The sequence below is a fragment of the Pleurodeles waltl genome, chromosome 7 (assembly GCF_031143425.1).
Source record: "Pleurodeles waltl isolate 20211129_DDA chromosome 7, aPleWal1.hap1.20221129, whole genome shotgun sequence".
Lineage (NCBI taxonomy): Eukaryota > Metazoa > Chordata > Amphibia > Caudata > Salamandridae > Pleurodeles > Pleurodeles waltl.
Genome location: NC_090446.1, coordinates 1,028,133,249 through 1,028,152,944, shown reverse-complemented (window position 1 = coordinate 1,028,152,944; position 19,696 = coordinate 1,028,133,249). Strand labels below are relative to the sequence as shown.

At 41.7% G+C, this 19,696-nt stretch overlaps 1 protein-coding gene across 1 annotated transcript in view; it reads left to right on the top strand.

Annotated features, from left to right (window-relative positions):
• PRKAR1A (protein kinase cAMP-dependent type I regulatory subunit alpha) overlaps positions 1–19,696 on the top strand; it is a 252,595-nt gene that overhangs the window by 156,732 nt on the left and 76,167 nt on the right. The window contains exon 9 of the mRNA XM_069199844.1: positions 6,109–6,230. Coding sequence (XP_069055945.1) covers positions 6,109–6,230 — 122 coding nt within the window. The remainder of the gene's footprint in view (positions 1–6,108; positions 6,231–19,696) is intronic.

The following is a 19,696-nucleotide window of genomic DNA, read 5'->3' as shown; positions in this document are numbered from 1 at the left end:
CCTACATTTCACTAATTGGGGATACCTGGGCCTGGTATAAGGTGGTAACACCATAGGTGCTCACCACACACCAGGCCTGCTAACTGCACAGCCTATCCTGCCAATTTTCTGTGATTAAGGTGTTTTCTGTATTGTAGCTGACATTTGTTATGAGCAGTCCAGCCCAGTAGAATTTGATGGTCTTTATCCATTGATGGGTGTTTTCCACATGACAAAACTCGTGTTATGACATGCAGGAAGTTCTCAGTGGATGTGGCATAGATGCTGCACTTATTGAGGCTGAAATCTTTGAAAGCAAAACTGTCCAGTCAGAATTGAGCGGAACTTAATATGTTTGTTCTTTACAAGGTGTATGCTCATAACTGAGAAACATTGCGTCGGAATTCTTTCTGAAACAAGAATGACAAATTAGGTTTTGCATATCTTATCTCAGAAGTGAACAAGGCACAGGGTGCACTTAATTCAGAAGACATAATGCAAAGCCAGGCAATGTTCATTACACTCTTTTCAAAATTAGAAAACTTGAAAAACAAGTTTGTAGAGTTTGTTGAAGAATGTGACAAAATCTGAACTGGGGAAATGTTTTCACGTGATAGCGTTAGTGGAAAACTTGCATACTGCTCGGGCAGGTGATTGGGAGCTGCACATGAAGACTGTGGAGTCCCTGATAACTGTGTGTTGCAAATTTGATTGCATAAACAACCTGAGATATGGGTCCTGGTATTTGTAAGAGTGAAGAAGCTAGTGGGGGGAACACCATAGCGCTACAGAATATTCACCCAAACACATTTTGTGGTGAAAGACAGAGGGGAATGTTAATGCTGTTGCTCCAGATATGAAACTGGACCAGATGATCCAGAGGTCACAGAAAAGCTCCAAGGGAATTGTTGGTCTGGCATATAAAAGTGGATATGTTGCTTAATGTCTGCCATTTTACCATGAAGTCCTTTCTATTTCAGGATTTTCAGAGAGATGACAATTTTAAAATTAATGGACTATTGTGAAACTATTCCTCACCACATACTTTGTGCGAAAGAGTGGGGGAACGTTTTACTAAACATGTTGACAGCCTTCTTCATTTCATGCAGTAGCAAGGAAACCCCTTTGAAATGACTGAGTCTGTGCGACTATACAAGTGTGTGATCAAACAATGTGGATAACTATATAAAGATGCGAATACTAGATGCCCTGGAACATGAATCAAAACTTTATGCAGAACTGAAGCAGGAGAGATTTGGATTGCAAGAGGAAAAGGCTGTTTGACATAATCACTAAAGCTAAACTTCCACGCTTTGTCATAGTAAGAGTTTGTCTAGCCAACCACTACAAAACAGGTTACAAAAATACAACTTTCGCATGCACATACAGAGATGGATGTAGCAAAAGAAAGGGGGGAATTTATCAAGGACTTTCTCTGGCATGATCTTCTTCCAACAAACTCGTTACTTGATGGAGGTGCTGCAACCAAACCAGTGAAGCATAAACTGGTACAAGAGCTCAAAATACATTTTCACCTGAAGATTTTCAATTTGGAAAGGTGTCCTCATTGAAAACTGCTGTTGTTGTGGACTATGTCACAATTGCGAATGGTCAAGATTTCATCTATGCAAAATTTCCGAGAGGTAGTTCAGACTGTTTTACAGTCATCAAAGTCAGTGTGCACCTTGCATTGCACATTCTTTGACAGTTATCTTGAACTATCTGTCAAAGAATGAGAGAATCCAACAAATATCTACAAATGGAACAATTGACCTTGCCTGCATCAACAATTTGACCACCTATACCTGTGAAACGTGATAAATTCTGGTCATCAGCATCAAACAAGATGAACTTGGAGATGTTAACTCTCCAAAACATTAGTGATGATACAGTGAACACTGAATTTACAATTATTGCAAGTGGAATGATTGTCTGAGGAGTTGGTGCATGCAGAGAGCTATTCAAAAGGTATGGGCCATATTGTTCAGGAACTTAACACCAAATTGGAGGCAGCTGAACTTTAGGTGTTCCACATGCTGAGTGGGATGTTTGAAAAGGTTCCAATCAAGCCATTGTACCATCAAATGACACAGATGTTATTTTGCTACTTGGATGTGTTGCGCAATATTCTGAAGTCAAGGAGTGTGAGAGTTATGGATACATTATGGATCAGGTGAGAAAAGACGCTTAATCCCGCTTTATATTTTGGACAAAAATCTTGACCTGGAGATGCCCAGTGTTCTTATCAAGGCACATATTCTTACGGGTGATGACACTGAGCAAAATTGGAACAAAGCCTGGAGCTATAACTGCTGAACTGTGAAAGTTCTCAAAGGATTTGCTGAGACAGTAGTAGAATGCGACTTAGGCATAGAAAAATACCTTGCACGTGTGTGGGGGAAAAAAAGGTTCTGACTGGCACACATTGGACTATCTTTGGTACAGTGAGTTAAAGAGACCAGTCCTGCTAAGTGACCTTCCACTAATGTCATGTTCTGTGCAAGGACACATTAAAAGGGGGATATACTTGTTCTGATATGGGTTTCCTTGTCTTTTTGCAGGAGAGGCTATACAGTAGTTAAAACAGCCCAGTTTGAGTTATACTGTGGGAGTTAGTTTGAGAAGTAAGCACTCTTTCTCTTTATTTCACACTTGGTAGATGTTATCCGTAGAGTGTTGCATTTAGAGCGCCTTTTCCTTTTCCATTGTAGTATGTTTGGCGGATTGTGAATTCCGATGTGGATTGGTGACATTGATTGATTGATCAAGCTTCACAGCTCCCGAAGTAAGAACAGACTTCTTTTTTCTTAGGAATGTCTGATGGTTACAATGTTGCCTTTTCTTAAATTTGATACTGAGCGAACCCTATGTGAAGTTATGTTAGAGTTTAAAATAAGTGCTAGTATATTGGATTGAGTGAGCATTTGCAAACAAGCCAACATGTTGGCTTTCCAATTTTCAATATTCCATTTTGAATATAGCTTTTTCTCTATTGAATAGATTGCAGGAATTCATTTACTTTGAAGCATGTCGCCTTGCCAATTTGATCTCGATTGGCTGAAAATTGAATTATCTTATGGTTGTGGCGTGGTGTAGGTTTGATACTAATGTGGTGGATAGGTCCGTGCAAAATATATATTGCATTTTTTACTTCAGAATATTAGCACTTAAGTGCTGTTGAGTTTTTCCGGTATAAGGAAGTCTTTTCTGCTGGGAGATCCTGCGTTTGCCAGGTACTGATGACTGTAGAAGGGAGATGGTTTTAGAGAGTCAGTTGGCACTTCATTTTATTAGTGATGAATAAGCAGTAGTTTTTTCTTTTGTTGTATCAGTGACATCCAGTGTACTGTGTCCCTCGGAGAACCCCTGAGTTGTATGGGTTTGAAACTCATCGACCTATTAGACGTGGGGAGAGCGATTTAGAAGACAGTTGAGCCAGGAGGGAGGATTCAAAGACTGTTTAACACTCAATGCCCCTGTTTTTGCCACACACAAAATAATCAATGTATTAGCGCCTCCACTGTGGGCTCTCGAGTTTTGAGCTGTCAATATTTCGATTTTAGTCTTCTTCTTCTCTGTATGTGATTTGATCCTGAACCAGGATTCCGTTCTTTCATTCCTGTTAATGCATGTTATTTCCAAAGTCTAGAAAAATTCGGTCTAGATCATTGTCTACCCAAGCTAAATATCTAATGATAAAAAAAAAAACACAAATCAAAAATGAATTTTTTTTTTCAAGAAGGTGTATTGGGGGATTAGAAAGGTGCCTAAAGTGATTCATCTGAATCTGAAGGTTCTGTGCAAAGCAAGGATAAGCATCCAAAGACCACTCTTGTTCAACGGTCAAGTCTCCTGCTATTTTTTATTAAATAATTTTCATAGGTCTCAATGGCCCCCGTATCCTTTCCAACAGTGTTTGGATGAACAGTGGTGCCAGGTGTTGTCAGTTAAATTAATTCCTCTGCGTTTGAGCCACCAAAGACAAACATGTATCAATGGCAATTCATTCTACAAAACTCTTCATAAACTGAGACATGAACCAACTGTTGATGATAGTTGTGATTGAGAGTGGAAGGACAGGACAGGACAGAACAAAAATACCACACCACTATGATCCTAAGGGCATCGGTCTAGTTCTCTGGCGTTTTTTCCAGCTCTGTATGGTTGCAGATGCAAAACCACAATGTATTAAATCCACAAATGAGGAAATGAGATCCAAGGCTCATGAAAGGACAGACATTCTAGGATTTATGGCTGTCGAAACACAACCGTCGGTGATATTCCTGCCATGACTTCAGAATTGGAAGGCAGACAAGCTGAACTGAAAGTCTGCAGGAAGACTGCTAGTGCTTTCTGAATTATAAAGTTACTTAACTTGCTTTCAGACCCCTTTGCCACTTTTGACTTTTGAGATCTTGATTTGTTTGCAGCCGATGCAAATGCAAAAATTGTGCAGCCTCGCTCCAGAATTGAACATTCTTTACATAGACTGGTCAAAGATATTTATTTGACTTCTTCCTTTATACCTCTAATTCTGATAGCAGTTGCTAAACTCAAACAGCATAAAACAGAAATGAACTTTATTGCCTCAGACCATCTTACTCATTACAGGTCAAATTTTCTGTCAAACATATCAAGCAAGACACTTTGCTTCATATGTCTTTCCATTAGCTGAACCGCCAATTTTCATCCACGCTAATAAACATACAGAAGATGATTTTGATTTTTTTTTTTTTTTTGTTATTTATTTTCACAATTCCCCTAATGAGATTTAATAAAAAGGACTATGTAGGAGTTAGAAGACCTTGCCTTTTATTTGGGATTTATACATTGTCTTGTCTGTTATTGTGCTGGTCTTGGAACTCTGGACACTTTTTAATTTGAACCACCCCAGCCTTTATCTTGGAAAGGGACCTTTTGGTAGCTATTGTCGGCAGTGAGAGTGAGCAACAATTACTGTACAAATGAACTTTGCACAATTCTGTGCTGAATTCAAATATATATCTAAGAACTTTATCTTATTTACTGTCTAAGATTAGACTTTCCTGTTAACCCACATATAGTCTTACATACATGTTTCCGCAGTCCTTTCACACCTTAGAAGTTAGGGGATCAACTAGATATTATTTGCACAAGTCTTAAGACCTTTAAAAATTATTAACAGCTTACTGTAATTGATTGAATTATTTGCTCAGGTTTGCCTAAAGCAAAGGCAACAGTAGCTCATTGGATAGTCCGCTGTATTGAAGCATGCTATCCAAAAGCAAATATGCTTTACCCTTTTAAAAAGAAGGCACACTTCACCAGGTTATGGCAGATAACTGTGCCCCTAACAAGTTTCATTCATTCCCCCCCCCCCCCCTCTCTCCCCCCAGCCATTTGCAGGTTGATACTGATGCCTGGAGATCAGTACACAAATTTGGGAAAACATTACTCTTTGTATTCTGCCCCAAGAGCTGACTGCATACTGCAAGGAGGACGAATTCATAAAAAACCTTCAGGGTTGCTGCTATCTAAATGCGTTCAATTTAAATTTTGTGAATTTTTCTTGTGGGGATCATGAAATTCTGTAATGTATCTGACACTTTTAGACCTGCTTTTGCACACACACCCATGCCCTAATCGATCAAGTCTCCCTGAGTAGTATGTTTGTACATGCCACAGAAAACTATAAACAACTCATTTCAGATTCCGTTTGCTGAGGTTGAAGTTACATTTACTATTCTTTTCTGTGGCACATGAATGCCAGAAAAAAAATCTCAAGATGGAAAAGTTAATTAAGTGTTATCTTGGCTCTGCCTCTGGACGCGTTGTCTCTGAAAATGTAAACATCTCATTCACCTGTTCTGAACCAGAAGTCTAGTCTAAGTGGTGGACTACTTGGTTTTTGTTTTAAGGTTCATATTATGAAATTAATTGAAGGTTTTTCAATTTTGAAAATAAATATTTAAAGTTGTGCTTTGTTGTCTTGCACATTTGTAGAAATTGTGTATTGTTTGTGAATTAAGATAGAATATCTGTGATGGAGAACAAGGAATACAGGTTAGAATCTTTTCCATTTTCAGTGCCATTTATTTGACAGATTAACACCATTTCTGGATTTATCTGTGTAAAAATGTTTTCTTACAGAATCTTTGGATAAATGGGAGCGATTGACAGTAGCTGATGCACTGGAGCCAGTTCAGTTTGAAGATGGACAAAAGATTGTGGTGCAGGGAGAGCCAGGAGATGAGTTCTTCATCATATTAGAGGTGAGCATATATCATTTCTATGAGCATTTGTTGTATTTTGCAGACCAAAGTCACCTTGAACTGTGTTGTCCATAAGTTAGATATGTCAGGAACTAATTAGCTTCCAAGCAGGTAACCTCCATGTGCCCACACCACCTCTGAACTCCTGCAGACGTTCTTCAAAGGCCATCATTTTCCTGGACCACGTCTTGCCCCAGTTACCTCACCAACCTATTGGACAATCCAATGGAGGGGATGCAGTAAATCTAAACCTTCAAGCCGTCTTGTCTGATATCACCCGTGATACAAAGGATATACAGTGTAAGAATACTTGTCATTGGTCCACCTAATCACTTTGTTCATAAATATTTACAGTAGTTAGAATTGATACTGCGCTTAGAGGTATCACCATGCACTTCTGACGAGAAACCCTCCTATTAATGATCCACATCTGACTTTGCCCAACTTTGAATAACAAAGTTGCCTCCGTGACCATCAGCATGGCTCCTTATTTTTATTCATATTTCTATTTTGCTCATGGGTCTATTAACAGTCTGTAATCAAGCATGCCCATTTAGTGTTCCAATAAATATTAAGTAAAGCAAAACATTTTTGTAGTATTCCTTTTAGCAATAGTAAAGACAAAATGGCAATAAGCCTACACATCCTAAGGGCCATTGACTGAACACAAAAAGCACTAGGTGATCTGTATTCTGTTAATTATATGCACCATCTTTCCCCTTCACCAAAAAAGAATTTGATACTTAAAAACGTGAACCAAAGGCAAGTAGTCATGATGCTTCTCTACTCCTGTAGCCTTTGACCTTCAGTTACCTCATTTACGCAATTTCAAAATCTTCACATTGTTTCCTGTAATTTTTTGTACTCTAATATACCTACCTGTAACATGAGAACATGGGGTCTCAGCATGTGGCTACAAACAACAGAAGTACTTAACTTCCGCAAGTCCTAAAACAAAACCCTTTATTTGAGCAGACTACCTAGACTTCAGCCAGTGAATGAGAGGTGCTCTGGACCTCAATTTCCCCAGGGACCACCATAGTTCAGGTTTCCTGGCTCTTGTGTGAGCTGGAATAAACAACTGGTAGGCCTCTGCACGAGGAGGAGGGATAGTCACAAGTGAATGTATAAATACCAACACTAGAGAAGTGCAGTCACAAAGTAGCTTATTTATTTTTCAGCTTTGAATCCTTCATGTGCTTGAATCAGAGTAGTATTGAGTACAAATGAGAAATATTGAAAGGGAGAGAAGATGTCACCTTGTTGAAAAGGCTGTGCAGAACTGCTTGTCCAGTTGCGCTCATCCTTTCTTTGTTCAGACAATAGTGCTTGGTGAATGTTTAAATTACTGCCGTAAATAGGTCAGTCAGTGGAACCACAGCATAAAGGGCTGCTGCTGGCACAATACCTCTTGACCTCTATCGAAAAGGGTGTTTTGTCATTTAACAAAACTGGATTGCCTAAGCTATCCACTTAAGTGTTTGGAAAGGGTCTTGCCCTTTTGGGGTACCTGTAGGAAACAAAGTGCTGGGCTGTTTGCCACTTTAATTGGTAGTTTTCAAAAATGTTAGCAGGTGAGGCTGGCGGTACATTGCTCATACGTGTAGGTTTTTGACAACTCTTCTAGCAAAGAGAACATCGATAAGGCTTGAAACTATTTTTGACAATGATTGAATCACAGTTGACTGGACCACTCATAACACAACTGCCTGGAATCCTGTCATTGGTGGATATATCAACAGTGTAGTAGACGAGGAGGTATTCAATGGTATTGTCACTGAGAGTGGACTCATCGGTGATGGGATCTTTGTCATAACTGTGTGAATCTTCTCACTCAGTGAAGGGATAGACAGCCTTTTAGCTGATGACAGAAGGTATTGATACTGGTTTCATCAACCCCATTTTTAACAGGTCTGATGTTGTGGGGTCATTCACCTACGGGCTGCGTTTGACTCTGAATTCTTACCCATTTTTAAATGGGTGGGATTCCCTTGGGTAGAATTCTGTAGCTAAGGTTGTAGACCAAATCGTTCCCTTTATTTGCACTTAACTTGACCCACTTTTTCACCCTTTTGACATGGAAGGTGCAGAACCCTAAAGAGTTTTCTCATCAAGTGAAGGCACTTCCTCATTCAGCCTGTCTTGAGGGGTTGCTGTCAGGAATTTGTGACAAATTTTGAGCTCCTATGCTTGTGCTGGAAATACGAGGATCACCACCAGCACCCCGCACACACACACACCAACACTCGCCTGCACTCCAAACCTCAATTTCATGCATGATCATCAACACCCATTCTCTCAGCAAACACACCACAGACCCTCGAACCTGCAGGACAATGCCGCCTGGACCTCCCCTTTCTCACCAAAACATGGCTAACTGGAGCATCAACACCAGCCATCTCTGTGGCCATCCGTGCCGCTTACAAGATTGTCAAGCAAGACAACCAACACAGACACAGAGGAGGAATCACTATTATATTCAAGGACTTCATTAGCTGCACCACAAACAAAATGGAAACTGGAGAAAACGTCCTGGAACGCCTTCATTTCAAACACCAAATCACAGCCAGCTTCACCCTGAGTAGAACACCTGTTTTCTGAAATCCAGGACCCTGAGCGAACTGTACCAGCAAACTTCCGGACCCTGTCGTCCAACTGATCATTGACTCCAGCACCTAGATCCTACACTTTCACCTAGAAGACCTGACTTATCCCAACTCAATCGCACTCCTGGAAAGTTTGGACTCTACAAACACATCTCAGCCCCACATACGCCGCCGGACACATCTTGGATCCTGGCTTTACCTCAGTCAGTGCTATCACAATCAACAAACTTACTTTGGTCACCTGGACTGACACTACATAATCAGTATATCAAACAACATACCCAACCACAGAAGACCCACCAAGAAAGGGCCTGACTGCCTACAATGGAACCACATATCTTAGGTTGATTGAGCTTCCATCCTCCACAAAAAACAGTCCGATCACACAAGCATCTCATCCAGCAACATCAACAACTTAAACACTTTGATCGCCACTTATGCCAGATCCTTGGCCCTTTGGAAAAAAGTCAAGTAACAAGAATGCAAATTCAGGCCAGCAGGTATGAGGAAAAAGTAAGAATGACCAGACAATACTGCAAGTGACTTGATCACAGGGTGGAGAGTGAGGCAAGGAACATTGGATATGGAGGTATTTGAATCCACCCAGAGACTGTACAACAAGCAAATCCAAGAAACCCAAATGAAGACCCTACTAGGCATATCAACAACTGCTCCAACAGCAGCAAGAACATTTTCAATATAGTCAATGACTAGACCACTCCAGCAGCAAATACACATACCTTACAGACTTTTTCTGTAACAAAAACACTGCTATCTACACTAACTTTGACCCTCAACTGAACCACATCACCCTTGCAGTAAGTCTGCCTGTATCAAACAAAGGCAACATTCTGACATGAGATCCCATTGCAACAGAGGAGACTACGGCAGTCTTGAAGACCATCCACTCTGGGACCTTGTCCAACCCTTGCCCCCACCCACTTTTTCGACAAAAGCTCAGCCCCAATCCACAAAGCCTCTTCCCCCATCTTCAACACCCCCATCTACACAGCCACCTTACTGGAACCCTGAAAACACATAGCAGTCAACACCCCCCCCCCCCCCCCCCACCACCATCACCACACTTCCTCCAGGCCCACTTTCCCTGAAAAAGACCATATCTACCAGTCTCCCTCCTGCCGTTCCCGGCCAAGATCCTAGAAAAAGCCATCCCCTCACTAACCACCAACTCTACAACGCCATACAATCTGGTTTTAGGTCAAACCATAATATAGAGACAGCCCTCCTCACAATGATAAGACAACATCTGGATGATTGTCGACAGAGGTGAAACCACACACCTCATCTTTCTTCACCTCTCTGCAGTCTTCTACAGTGTCTACCATCCCAATCCAAGGACCTGCCCTCAAACAGATCTGCACATTTCTTACCTGAAGAACACAAACTGTCCACATGCTGCCATACTCCTCAAACTCATTTGTGGAGTCCCACATGGTTTGGTGCTCAGTCCAACCCTTTCAACATTTACATGACTGCTGCACACATCATCTACATACTCACCTGTGCTGCCGAGACACAACTGATACTCACCCTCAAACACCCAGTACCTGCATTGTGCATGACCATAGTGGCCACCTGGATTTAGTCCAACTACCTTAAACTACACACAGGCAAGACTGAAGTGGTGATCTCCCCAAGGGATTCCACCTGCTGTCATATGGACCTTGGACCCACCCCGGCACACAAGCAAAAAACCTCGGGATCCTCATTGGCAACAAAATGGGTATGTCCACCCATGTCAACACTTTCCCCGTGCCTGCTTCCACGCGGTAAGTATGCTGATAGGGTTTCAGGTGGTACCTAATCACACCAGGAAGACAGTCGCCCAAGTCCTTATCACAGCCGATTGGACTACAGGAACACCCTCTATGTTGAAATCACCAACTAATTAACAAAAAAGACTTCAGATCATCCTGACCCAGACTGGTCCTCAACCTTCCACACGGGTCTCATGTCATCCCACACCTAAGGGAACTACACTGACTCCCTATACATAGGCACACACACTTTAAGCTCCTTACCCACAGATACAAAACGCTACACCGCACTGGTCCTACCTACCTGAACAACAATAGCGCTTCAAGCTTGAGTCAAAGCCAGTAACGGTGTTGCTCCTCTTCTTGCTCTCAACATTGTGCTGTTGTGTTGTTTGAAGGACTTTTCATAGTTTTATGTTCCTCCATGACTTTGAAATGCTTGGTTCTCTTGCTTCGCTGGAATGTTTTGTAAGTCTTTATGGAAGGAGATTTGGTGGTCTGTTACCAATTTTGGTTTATTTTTGGACCATTTCAATTGTTGAGAGTAACTGGGTAGTGTGGGGATGACTCCTCAACACTTGTCATATAAGCAACTATGTTTTTAGGCATATCTGCTGCATGTTTTATGTTAATAATAAAAAATTTCCTTCTTTGTTCACCTTGATTCACAGGCCCCGTTTCTAACCATGGTGCACACAAAGTGAACTCAATCCACTGTATTGTTTTTACATAATATGACCTCTGATCTGCATAGTACACGTCCTTTGCAGCAGGCATATTAAACCTGTGAGCTACCTTAGGACGACTCCAAGCTTCCACTAGACAAAAGTATGTTCTCTCCCCAGAAAAAAACATAAATCGCCAGTTTTTTTTTTTTTTTTACATTTGTACACTACATGCACCTTCTGATTTGCCTAGTACATGTTCTTTGCAGCAGGCACATTTATTCTCGGACTTGTAGATTCATTTTTATAACGTGATTCAGGCTGGAAACCAGCCCTTGGAGTAGTATTCGTAGAGATGTCCAGGTCCCTTGTTCGATGCATTATTCGCTCATTTAGTTTGTTTCAGTTTTGCATCCTGATAGTCGTAGTTTTATTTTTATAAATTGATAGCAAGCTGCGAATACAAAGCAGAAACCTGACTAGATGAAGTACACATTTGAGTCTGTGAAACTTGAGCTGTATGTTTGTATTTATAAAACGAACCCCGAGGAGAGCTTACAGTAGATTATGCTATAACATTTTATAACTAATATTTCAGTTCAAGACTGACTGAGGATCATTAATATCATGTGAGGGGGCTCTCCTCAAGTGTGTGAATAATCACGGGCACTTTGACTCCTCAGACTGCAGTAAAGGGACAGTGATCCACTAAGAATGCATTCTTGGAGTACAATTATTTATCCATTGCCCCGCGGGCAGTGTCGCCTGTACCAGCTTCCAAGTAAATATGTTTTACACCTGGGTGTAGTATTTTAAGGGCTTTGTTTACAAAAAATCCAGTAGACCTACTAGCTTTTTAGTTCCATGCAGGGCCACTGGAGTTATTTGGCAAAAAGGACCAAAATATGCTGCAGAGTTGACCAATTAATGTGGCAAAAGAAGTCCAGTTATGCATTTACAATGCCAATAGCTCCAACTCCGGTAAATGAGAGGCCTATTGCATTGCAAATTCTGTTTTTCAACATCCTGGGAATTCTAAAGGTACCCAGGGTTTGTGGATTCCCTTGGAGGTGACTGAGAAATTAGCTAAAATACAGCAAAAATGTTGGGGTTTTGTGGGAAAAATGGGGAAAAAGTGCTGCAGAAGACAGCATCTTTTTTTTTTCCCTGCACATGGCATCAAAGGGTTTGCGGTGCTAAAATCACCATCTCCCCAGCTCTCAACGGAAACAACAGGTAGACTTGAATCAGAAACCACATTTTATTCACAGTTTTAGCATTTTACTGGGACATGGCCCATTTTTCCTATTTTGTTTTTGTGCTTTCAACCTCCTTCCTGTTCGTATTATAAATGGGTGTGAAACCAGTGTTGGATCTTAGAAAGCTATACATTTCTGGAAAGTATCCAACATTTGAAATTCAACAATGGGTCATATGTATAGATCCTTCAAGTTTTTCCAATATAAAGTAACTGTTGAAATAAAACAAGTATTGAAATTGAGTTAAACAGCTATTTGTATCTACGTTTTCATCTGTAACTTCTAACTATGGCAGATTTTCAAAAGCAATATACTGTTGCGTCCGCTGGACCCTTCTGGTTGCGGGATAGCTGGGCTTGTAGATTCACCAAGAATTACATGTTCCCAGAGCCAATAACTGAGCTGCACCTGGGAATGTTTTTTCATTGTGTACCTGGCATACAACAAATATTCCGTAAAATAGCAAGAGTGAAAAATAGGTATCCAGGAAAGCTTTGTATTTCCCAAATTGGCACAAGATATGGAGTTTAGATAGAAGCAGTGCCTATTTGCACATCTCTGAATTTCGGGGTGCCCATACTAGCACGTGAATTATAGGTCATTTCTCAAAATGAGTTCTTTCTTACACACTGCCTTACATTTGGAAGGCGCAAATACAGAGAAAGACAATTTGTAATAACACTTGTTCTGCTATTCTGTGTTCCCCCCCCCCCCCCCCCCCCCAAGTCTCCCGATAAAAACGGTACCTCACTTGTGTGTGTAGGCCTAGTGCCCGCGACAGGAAACACAACGTGGACACATTTTTTCCACTAAAAGCTGAATTTTCTATTTTTTTTTTTTTTTTGTGCAAAATGTCTAGCTGTGGATTTTTGGCTCTAGTTCAGCCAGCACCTTGGTAAACCTAGCAAACCTATACATTAAAAAAAATAATCTAGACACCTAGGGTGATCCAAGATGGGGTGATTTGTGGGGCTCTCACCAAGTTCTGTCACCCAGAATCCTTTGCAAAATTCCTAGCATCCTAGTTGGCTTTCTGCTGGGGCAGATCGGGGGCTATAGACCATATCTGCCCCTCCAGGGTGGTGGTAGAAAGATTGACAAGGACCACAATTATTAGGGGGATCAAGAGCCCTTGGCTAAGGGGCCGCTCTCCCGTCACTCCTTGGGCAACCCACAGGCAAGGATCCACTTGGGAGAGGTACCATTGAAATGGGGGATTCTCCCCTTTCCAATGATACCTCTCCTGCATGCCCACGTGCTCGAGGGGCTGAGTTAGCCCCCTGAGCACCAAGGCAGGGAAAGTGAAATGAGCAGAATGGTTCATTTAATTTTCATTGAAATTGTCAGGGTGCTGCATGCCCTGATCGTTATTTCAATGAAAACCAATTTGCACCAGTAGGAATCATACTTTCCTTTGATGTGCATCAAAACTAAAAAAAGGGTTTCATACCGGGTGAACTGCACCTCTATCATAGAGACACACTTGCTGTTCTATTGCAATAGTGTGGTTATTTTCTCGTAAATTGAAATTTTTCCTCCTAGCATATGGCGGTCACACTTGAACAGTGGCTTGCTTTGTCTTTTCTCTTTTATTTTTATGGCATATTCCTGTGATAAAAATGAATGTTCACACCAGCTTGCCATTGCCAGACCTTTTGGCTTTGTCAGTACTTGTTTTAAGTTTCATTCAAAATGTATTCTCAGACGAGCACAGGGACATAGGAATGATATTCCTATCTGATGATTATTATTTTATAGATCGGATTTGTTCTTTAACTAAAGCTTGCTGTTTCCATTCTCTGGGTCTAGTAAGGTTACAGACTAAAGATGCCCATAGAATCAAAGCATGTTATTAATGTCTAACGAATACAGTGTATTCAAATGTTCATTTAGTCTGGATAATTTCTAGAGTCATTCACAAATACTACGTCCACATAATTGTTTAGGGAAGATCTGTTGTATTTAATAGTACATTACAAAGGTTTGTATGCTGAACTAGAAAAGTGAATATGAACAACATTTGTGCCCATCCCTGAAGACCTTACCATTAGTGTTACAGTGCAAAAAATACAATATTCTGAAGAGGTTCAACTTAAAGTTTGTAGCTACCAAACCGCTCATGAAAACACGCTATCTAATGCACTTATCATTCCAGGTTGTCTGTTCTTGTCCATTCCAAAGTTGGTCTCCTGGCACTTAGGAAGTATTTGTGTGTTTTATGTAGATCTCCAAATTTAGAAAATGGGGAAAGAACATATTTTTATAGCATTGGAAATATTGTAACTCGATCACCAGAGAGCCTAATTTTCAGGGCAGTAGTAGTTCAGTGCTTGGGTTGGCACATTTCTGTTTGATCACTTAAATTTGTTGGAAGCCTAAAGTTTATCATCTTTTATTGTTTTACGTTTCATCAACTGTAAGGTATTACATATGTTATGGTAGTGCTTGGAGACAGTTGATGTGGTAGTTTGTCTTGTGTTGTGAGGATGTGTTATTTCACCATAGGTGCATGTTTGGGTAAAATGTACTCTTGCGTTTGACTCCATATATCTTTATGGCTACAAGTGCTTTATCAGGGCCCTCTCTAATCATGGGGAGCATTGAAAATATCACTAAATTGTGTGACAAGTGACGTGTCTGTAGCTGATTTGTAGAAAGCTGCTAACTAAAATGTATTTGAAGTACTTCTCACATATTTCAAGAAGCAACAGATTATTCTGAAACTTGTTTCAGTTTAACTTTACCACATTTATGTCCATTGTTAGATACGCCTATTTTCCTTCTATAACTACTAGATGAAAGTATTATGATAAGGAAAGCCCAGGAAGACCAGACAGTCAGTAAAATAACAATATTAAGGTTGACCAAAAGTTAGACCATCCATTGTGTCACTCCATTACGGCTTCAAATGCTTTTGACGGTCTGGATAATATTGTTAAATCATGTGCATCAACAATCTTCTGTAATTGATTCCTTCTACATGCCTTCGGTTACTGCAAAAGGTTCTGAAGTCAGTGTATCTGCTGCTTGATCATATTTATTTCTGAAATTACTCTTTTGTGATCATCCTGCTGCATGTTTGAAATTCATGGTATGAGTATCATAATAATTTATAATTCCAAACCCCCGAAAGAATATCATTTTTTTTTTTCTTCCTAGCTATGGATAGAGAAACTTGTAAATTTCAAAAGTATAACAGAGAACCAATGTTTCAAAATTTCCATCTCTTGAAAAGTCTGAAAGATTAGAGTTGGCAACCCTTTTTCTTAAAACTTTTCAAATTCCTGGCTATTAATGTAATTTGCCTACCGTTTGTCTGAAACCAAATGTTACATGTTTTTTATGTAGTCATTTTGTCCACAACGAATTTAACCTAACGCTTCAACACTAGGACTGAATAATGGCCACTCATTCCTTTGTCAGTTGGAGATTTTTGAAGGAGAAATCTCAACCTAACCTCTTTCAGTTTAAGGATATATCTGTAATTTGACCCCTTTCATAAAAATCAGTTTGCTGTCATTATCAATTTAATAATTCACTACTGAAGTAAGACATAGCAGAATACCTCCAAAAGTGGAGAGTTTTATGCAGAATTATAATGTGTAGCTATGTGGTGGGCTTGTGCTTGACCAATGCCTCCGGCACCCCAGCAGCTGAATGATTGGTCTCAAATAGGACATAAATGCCTTCTGCTGCTTTTGAACACATTTTTGTCCTTTGGATGTGTTTTTTGTCTTGTTCAGGTAGTTCCCAGGAAGCCACAGGAGTTTTTTTGGTCTGTAAACACACCGCATGCCCAATTGTTCTTTCTTTCCCTTGTGAATATTGAATAAAGCTGCAACTAGTATAAGAGCATACAGTCCAGAAAACCACGGAGATATCAAGTACTGTCAGATGAGCTTTCAGAAGATCATCATAAGATTTCGAACACTTTCAAAGTTTGGAAATAATTCGGAAAAAATAACAGGGTGGTCACGGGGTCTCATTTCTGGTACTCCTTAAAACTGGCTTCTAAACTACGGTTCTTATGCATGAATATGACTGGCCCGGGGGCCTCTGATTGTGTGCAATTTGCTCAAATGAAATTGACAAGCACATTACTCATTCTGTGAAACCAAAATAGAGCATGTAAGGAGCTTGTGATTGAAATGTACTTGCATATTCAAAGTTTCCAAACCATTTTCAACTCTGACCTAACATGCGCACTGTGATGAGGGAATAAATATAGACTGTCCATTTACAGTTTCATTAGGATGAGGTATCAAAACCAATTATATTTTTAAATTATTTTTATTCAGAGAGGAGCAAAATACAGAAAGCAATTCATCTAAGAAAATAAAACAATAAGACAATCCTGTCCGCTTCCTCATAGACTAAACTATACATTTCATATCAGCAATATCCTTCCCCCCCTCACAATTGAACATTGAATACGATCAAATCCACTGGATGCTCTACCAATTCAAATGCATAATCATAATCCTAGGTAGTACATTCAATTCATGATCAGAGAGACTAAGATGAATAAATTAATATATAAGGAAGAGGAGAAAGAGAATACTTTGTTTTTGATTCTACATCAGTGAGGCAATGAACACTGGCAAATAAAATTCCAAGCCATACTACTGCCATCACAGATCAGGGGGTTAAATAGCCTATTTGGCCCATGTAAACAGCATTAATTGTGAGTTGACTCAAAGCAGTAGTATCCTTCTCCTGTCTGTGACAATTAACTTCCTTGAGGTCTTAAATCATCCATTGCCAGATCGTTCAACTTTTTACAAATCTGCCCGATTCCACTTTCCTGCTTCGTTATTAGTTCCAGGAGGGGGATTTTTTCAATGGTTGATCCGGAAGATTTTTGTGTGCAGTACTCCTGTGCGCAGTTAGGTGGTGTCTATCTGCTCGGCGTCATCCATGCCAAATGTGACGTCGCAGTGCATATATATTGGCACCACCCCAGTGTGCTGACGTCTGTTCTTTTCTTTCCATGCCAACAAGCGCTGATCTGAAGAGAGCTGCCCTTAAGTTAATTTGTGACTCTTTTTTTTAAAGTTTTTTTTTTTTGTTGAGCATTTCACCAGTGTTCTACCCCTGGTGCATAGAGAATGTCCTCCAAAAAGACAGGCTTCAAGCCCTGTGGATCCTGACATCAGGCAATGCCCATTGCGGATCCGCACCTCGTGTCTCTTTGAGCACAACTTCGGGTCCTGGTCGTGCTCCAGGCACCAGAGCCTCGGGCCAAGCATCTGAAGGCTTTGAAGGAGCGGTCCCTGAAGCTGATAGAGGCCCGAAGCTTAACTCTGTAATTCAAGATTGCGATCAAGAGGTGGTCCTGGGATCGGTCACGTAGTCCTCCATCGTTGTCATCCCAGTCCAGGTCCTCTGGACGATAGGGTAAGTGGAGGCAGAAGAAGATGACTAAGAAGTTAAAGCGTTCTTCAACTTCTCCTTGCCCGTTGGCCAATGAGATGAGGGAGCATCGGTACTCAAGACTGTGTTCTGCGGATCCTGCACCTAGGCCGGCTCTGCACGTCACCAAGTTCCCGGAAGCCAGAGCAACCCCTTTTACGAGACCATGCTCCTCATTTTTGGGCAGCCAGACACAGCTGGGGTGTCTTTGGGCCCTGCGGAGTTGGAAGGGGCCCCTTCAGGCTCCACGCTCACTGCTTTGGCCAAGGGGCACCCAGGGGTTCAGTCCATTCAATGCTGATGCTCCCAGCGCCTACGGGCAGTGCCATCCCTATTGTAATCACCGACTCTGACATGGAGTCGGATGGGCGTTTTACCCTTTAGTGGTGAGAAGAGCAGCTGCGATCCTAGAACTTTGCCTGCCTTCGGTGGCTGTCAAGACTAATCTCTCTACAGAGGGAATGCAACTGGGAGCTTCCACCTCAGAACCCCTGCTCCCATTTAATGAGGCGGTCATGGACGTCCTAATGGGTACCTGGTCCAGACCCAGCACAGGGGTACCTCTGAACAGGACGATAACCCACACCTGCACCGGGAAACACAGGTTTCTTGATAGCTTGGTGGTCGAAGCCTCCACCGCGCAGGGCACATTCCCTGCTGCTCCCCTGGATAGAGAATCCAAAAGGGGTGCACTCACTTGGGAAGAATGTTGCCTTGCGGTCTCCGAACACCTCATGCCTTTTGGGTTGTTATCACCACATGCCGTGGGATACAGTTGAATAAGTGCTGCTACAGGTCCCAGAGGAGACCAGGGCTGTACTCTCTCAGGCGGTTGACGATGGGGTAGACGCAGCGAAGTTCAGAATCTATTGTGGGCTCAATGCGATTGACTCACTAGGCAGAGTGATTTAATCGACAGTGGCTGTAAACTGCCATGCCTGGCTGAGGACATCTGGCTTTTCAGAGTAGGTCCAAGCTTCTTTGATGGACATGCCCTTTGATGGCACCCATCTCTGCGGATACCTGACAGACTCTATGCTCAAGCATTCAAAGGATTCTCTGGCTACTGACGGGTCCTTGGGCTTTGCGGCGGCCCCACATCCCCCCCGACTGCCTTTCACCCCTTTTGTGGCTACTCTAGCCACTCATGGCAAGCCACTGTGCTGCGCATGCTGCCCAGCCTGAGCAAGACAGACAAGTGTGGGATCCACTGACATCGTGGATCAGGCGGCCAGCTGTCTGGACACTCCCCTCCCCCGCCTCTAAACCTTCCTACTCTGACTCTTGCACCCCCCACCCTCACCACCACCACGACGGGACATTTGGCAGCAGGATTCGCCATCACATACTCTGCTGGCAATCCATCATGTCTGATAGCAGGATTTTGCAAATAGTCTGAAGGCGCTACTCCCTCCTGTTCAAGACTGTCCCTTCATCCATACCTCCATCTTACTACCAGCTGACGGAGGAATATTTGTCTGTGCTCTGCGAGGAAGTCATGGCTTTCTTGGCCAACAAAGCCATTGAGAGGGTTCCTGTGCCAGAAGTTGCTATACCAGCTGTTTTCTGGTCCTCAGAAAGAACAAGTTTCTCTTCCCTATCCTAGACTTTTGGTCCCTCAATCCCTTTCTCAAGAAGGAGAAATTGAAGGTGCTCACTTTGGTTTAGGTCTTGTCTGCCCTGGAGCCAGAAGACTGGATGGTGACGTTAGACTTGCTGAATGCCTGTTTTGTATTTTTCTGTTTT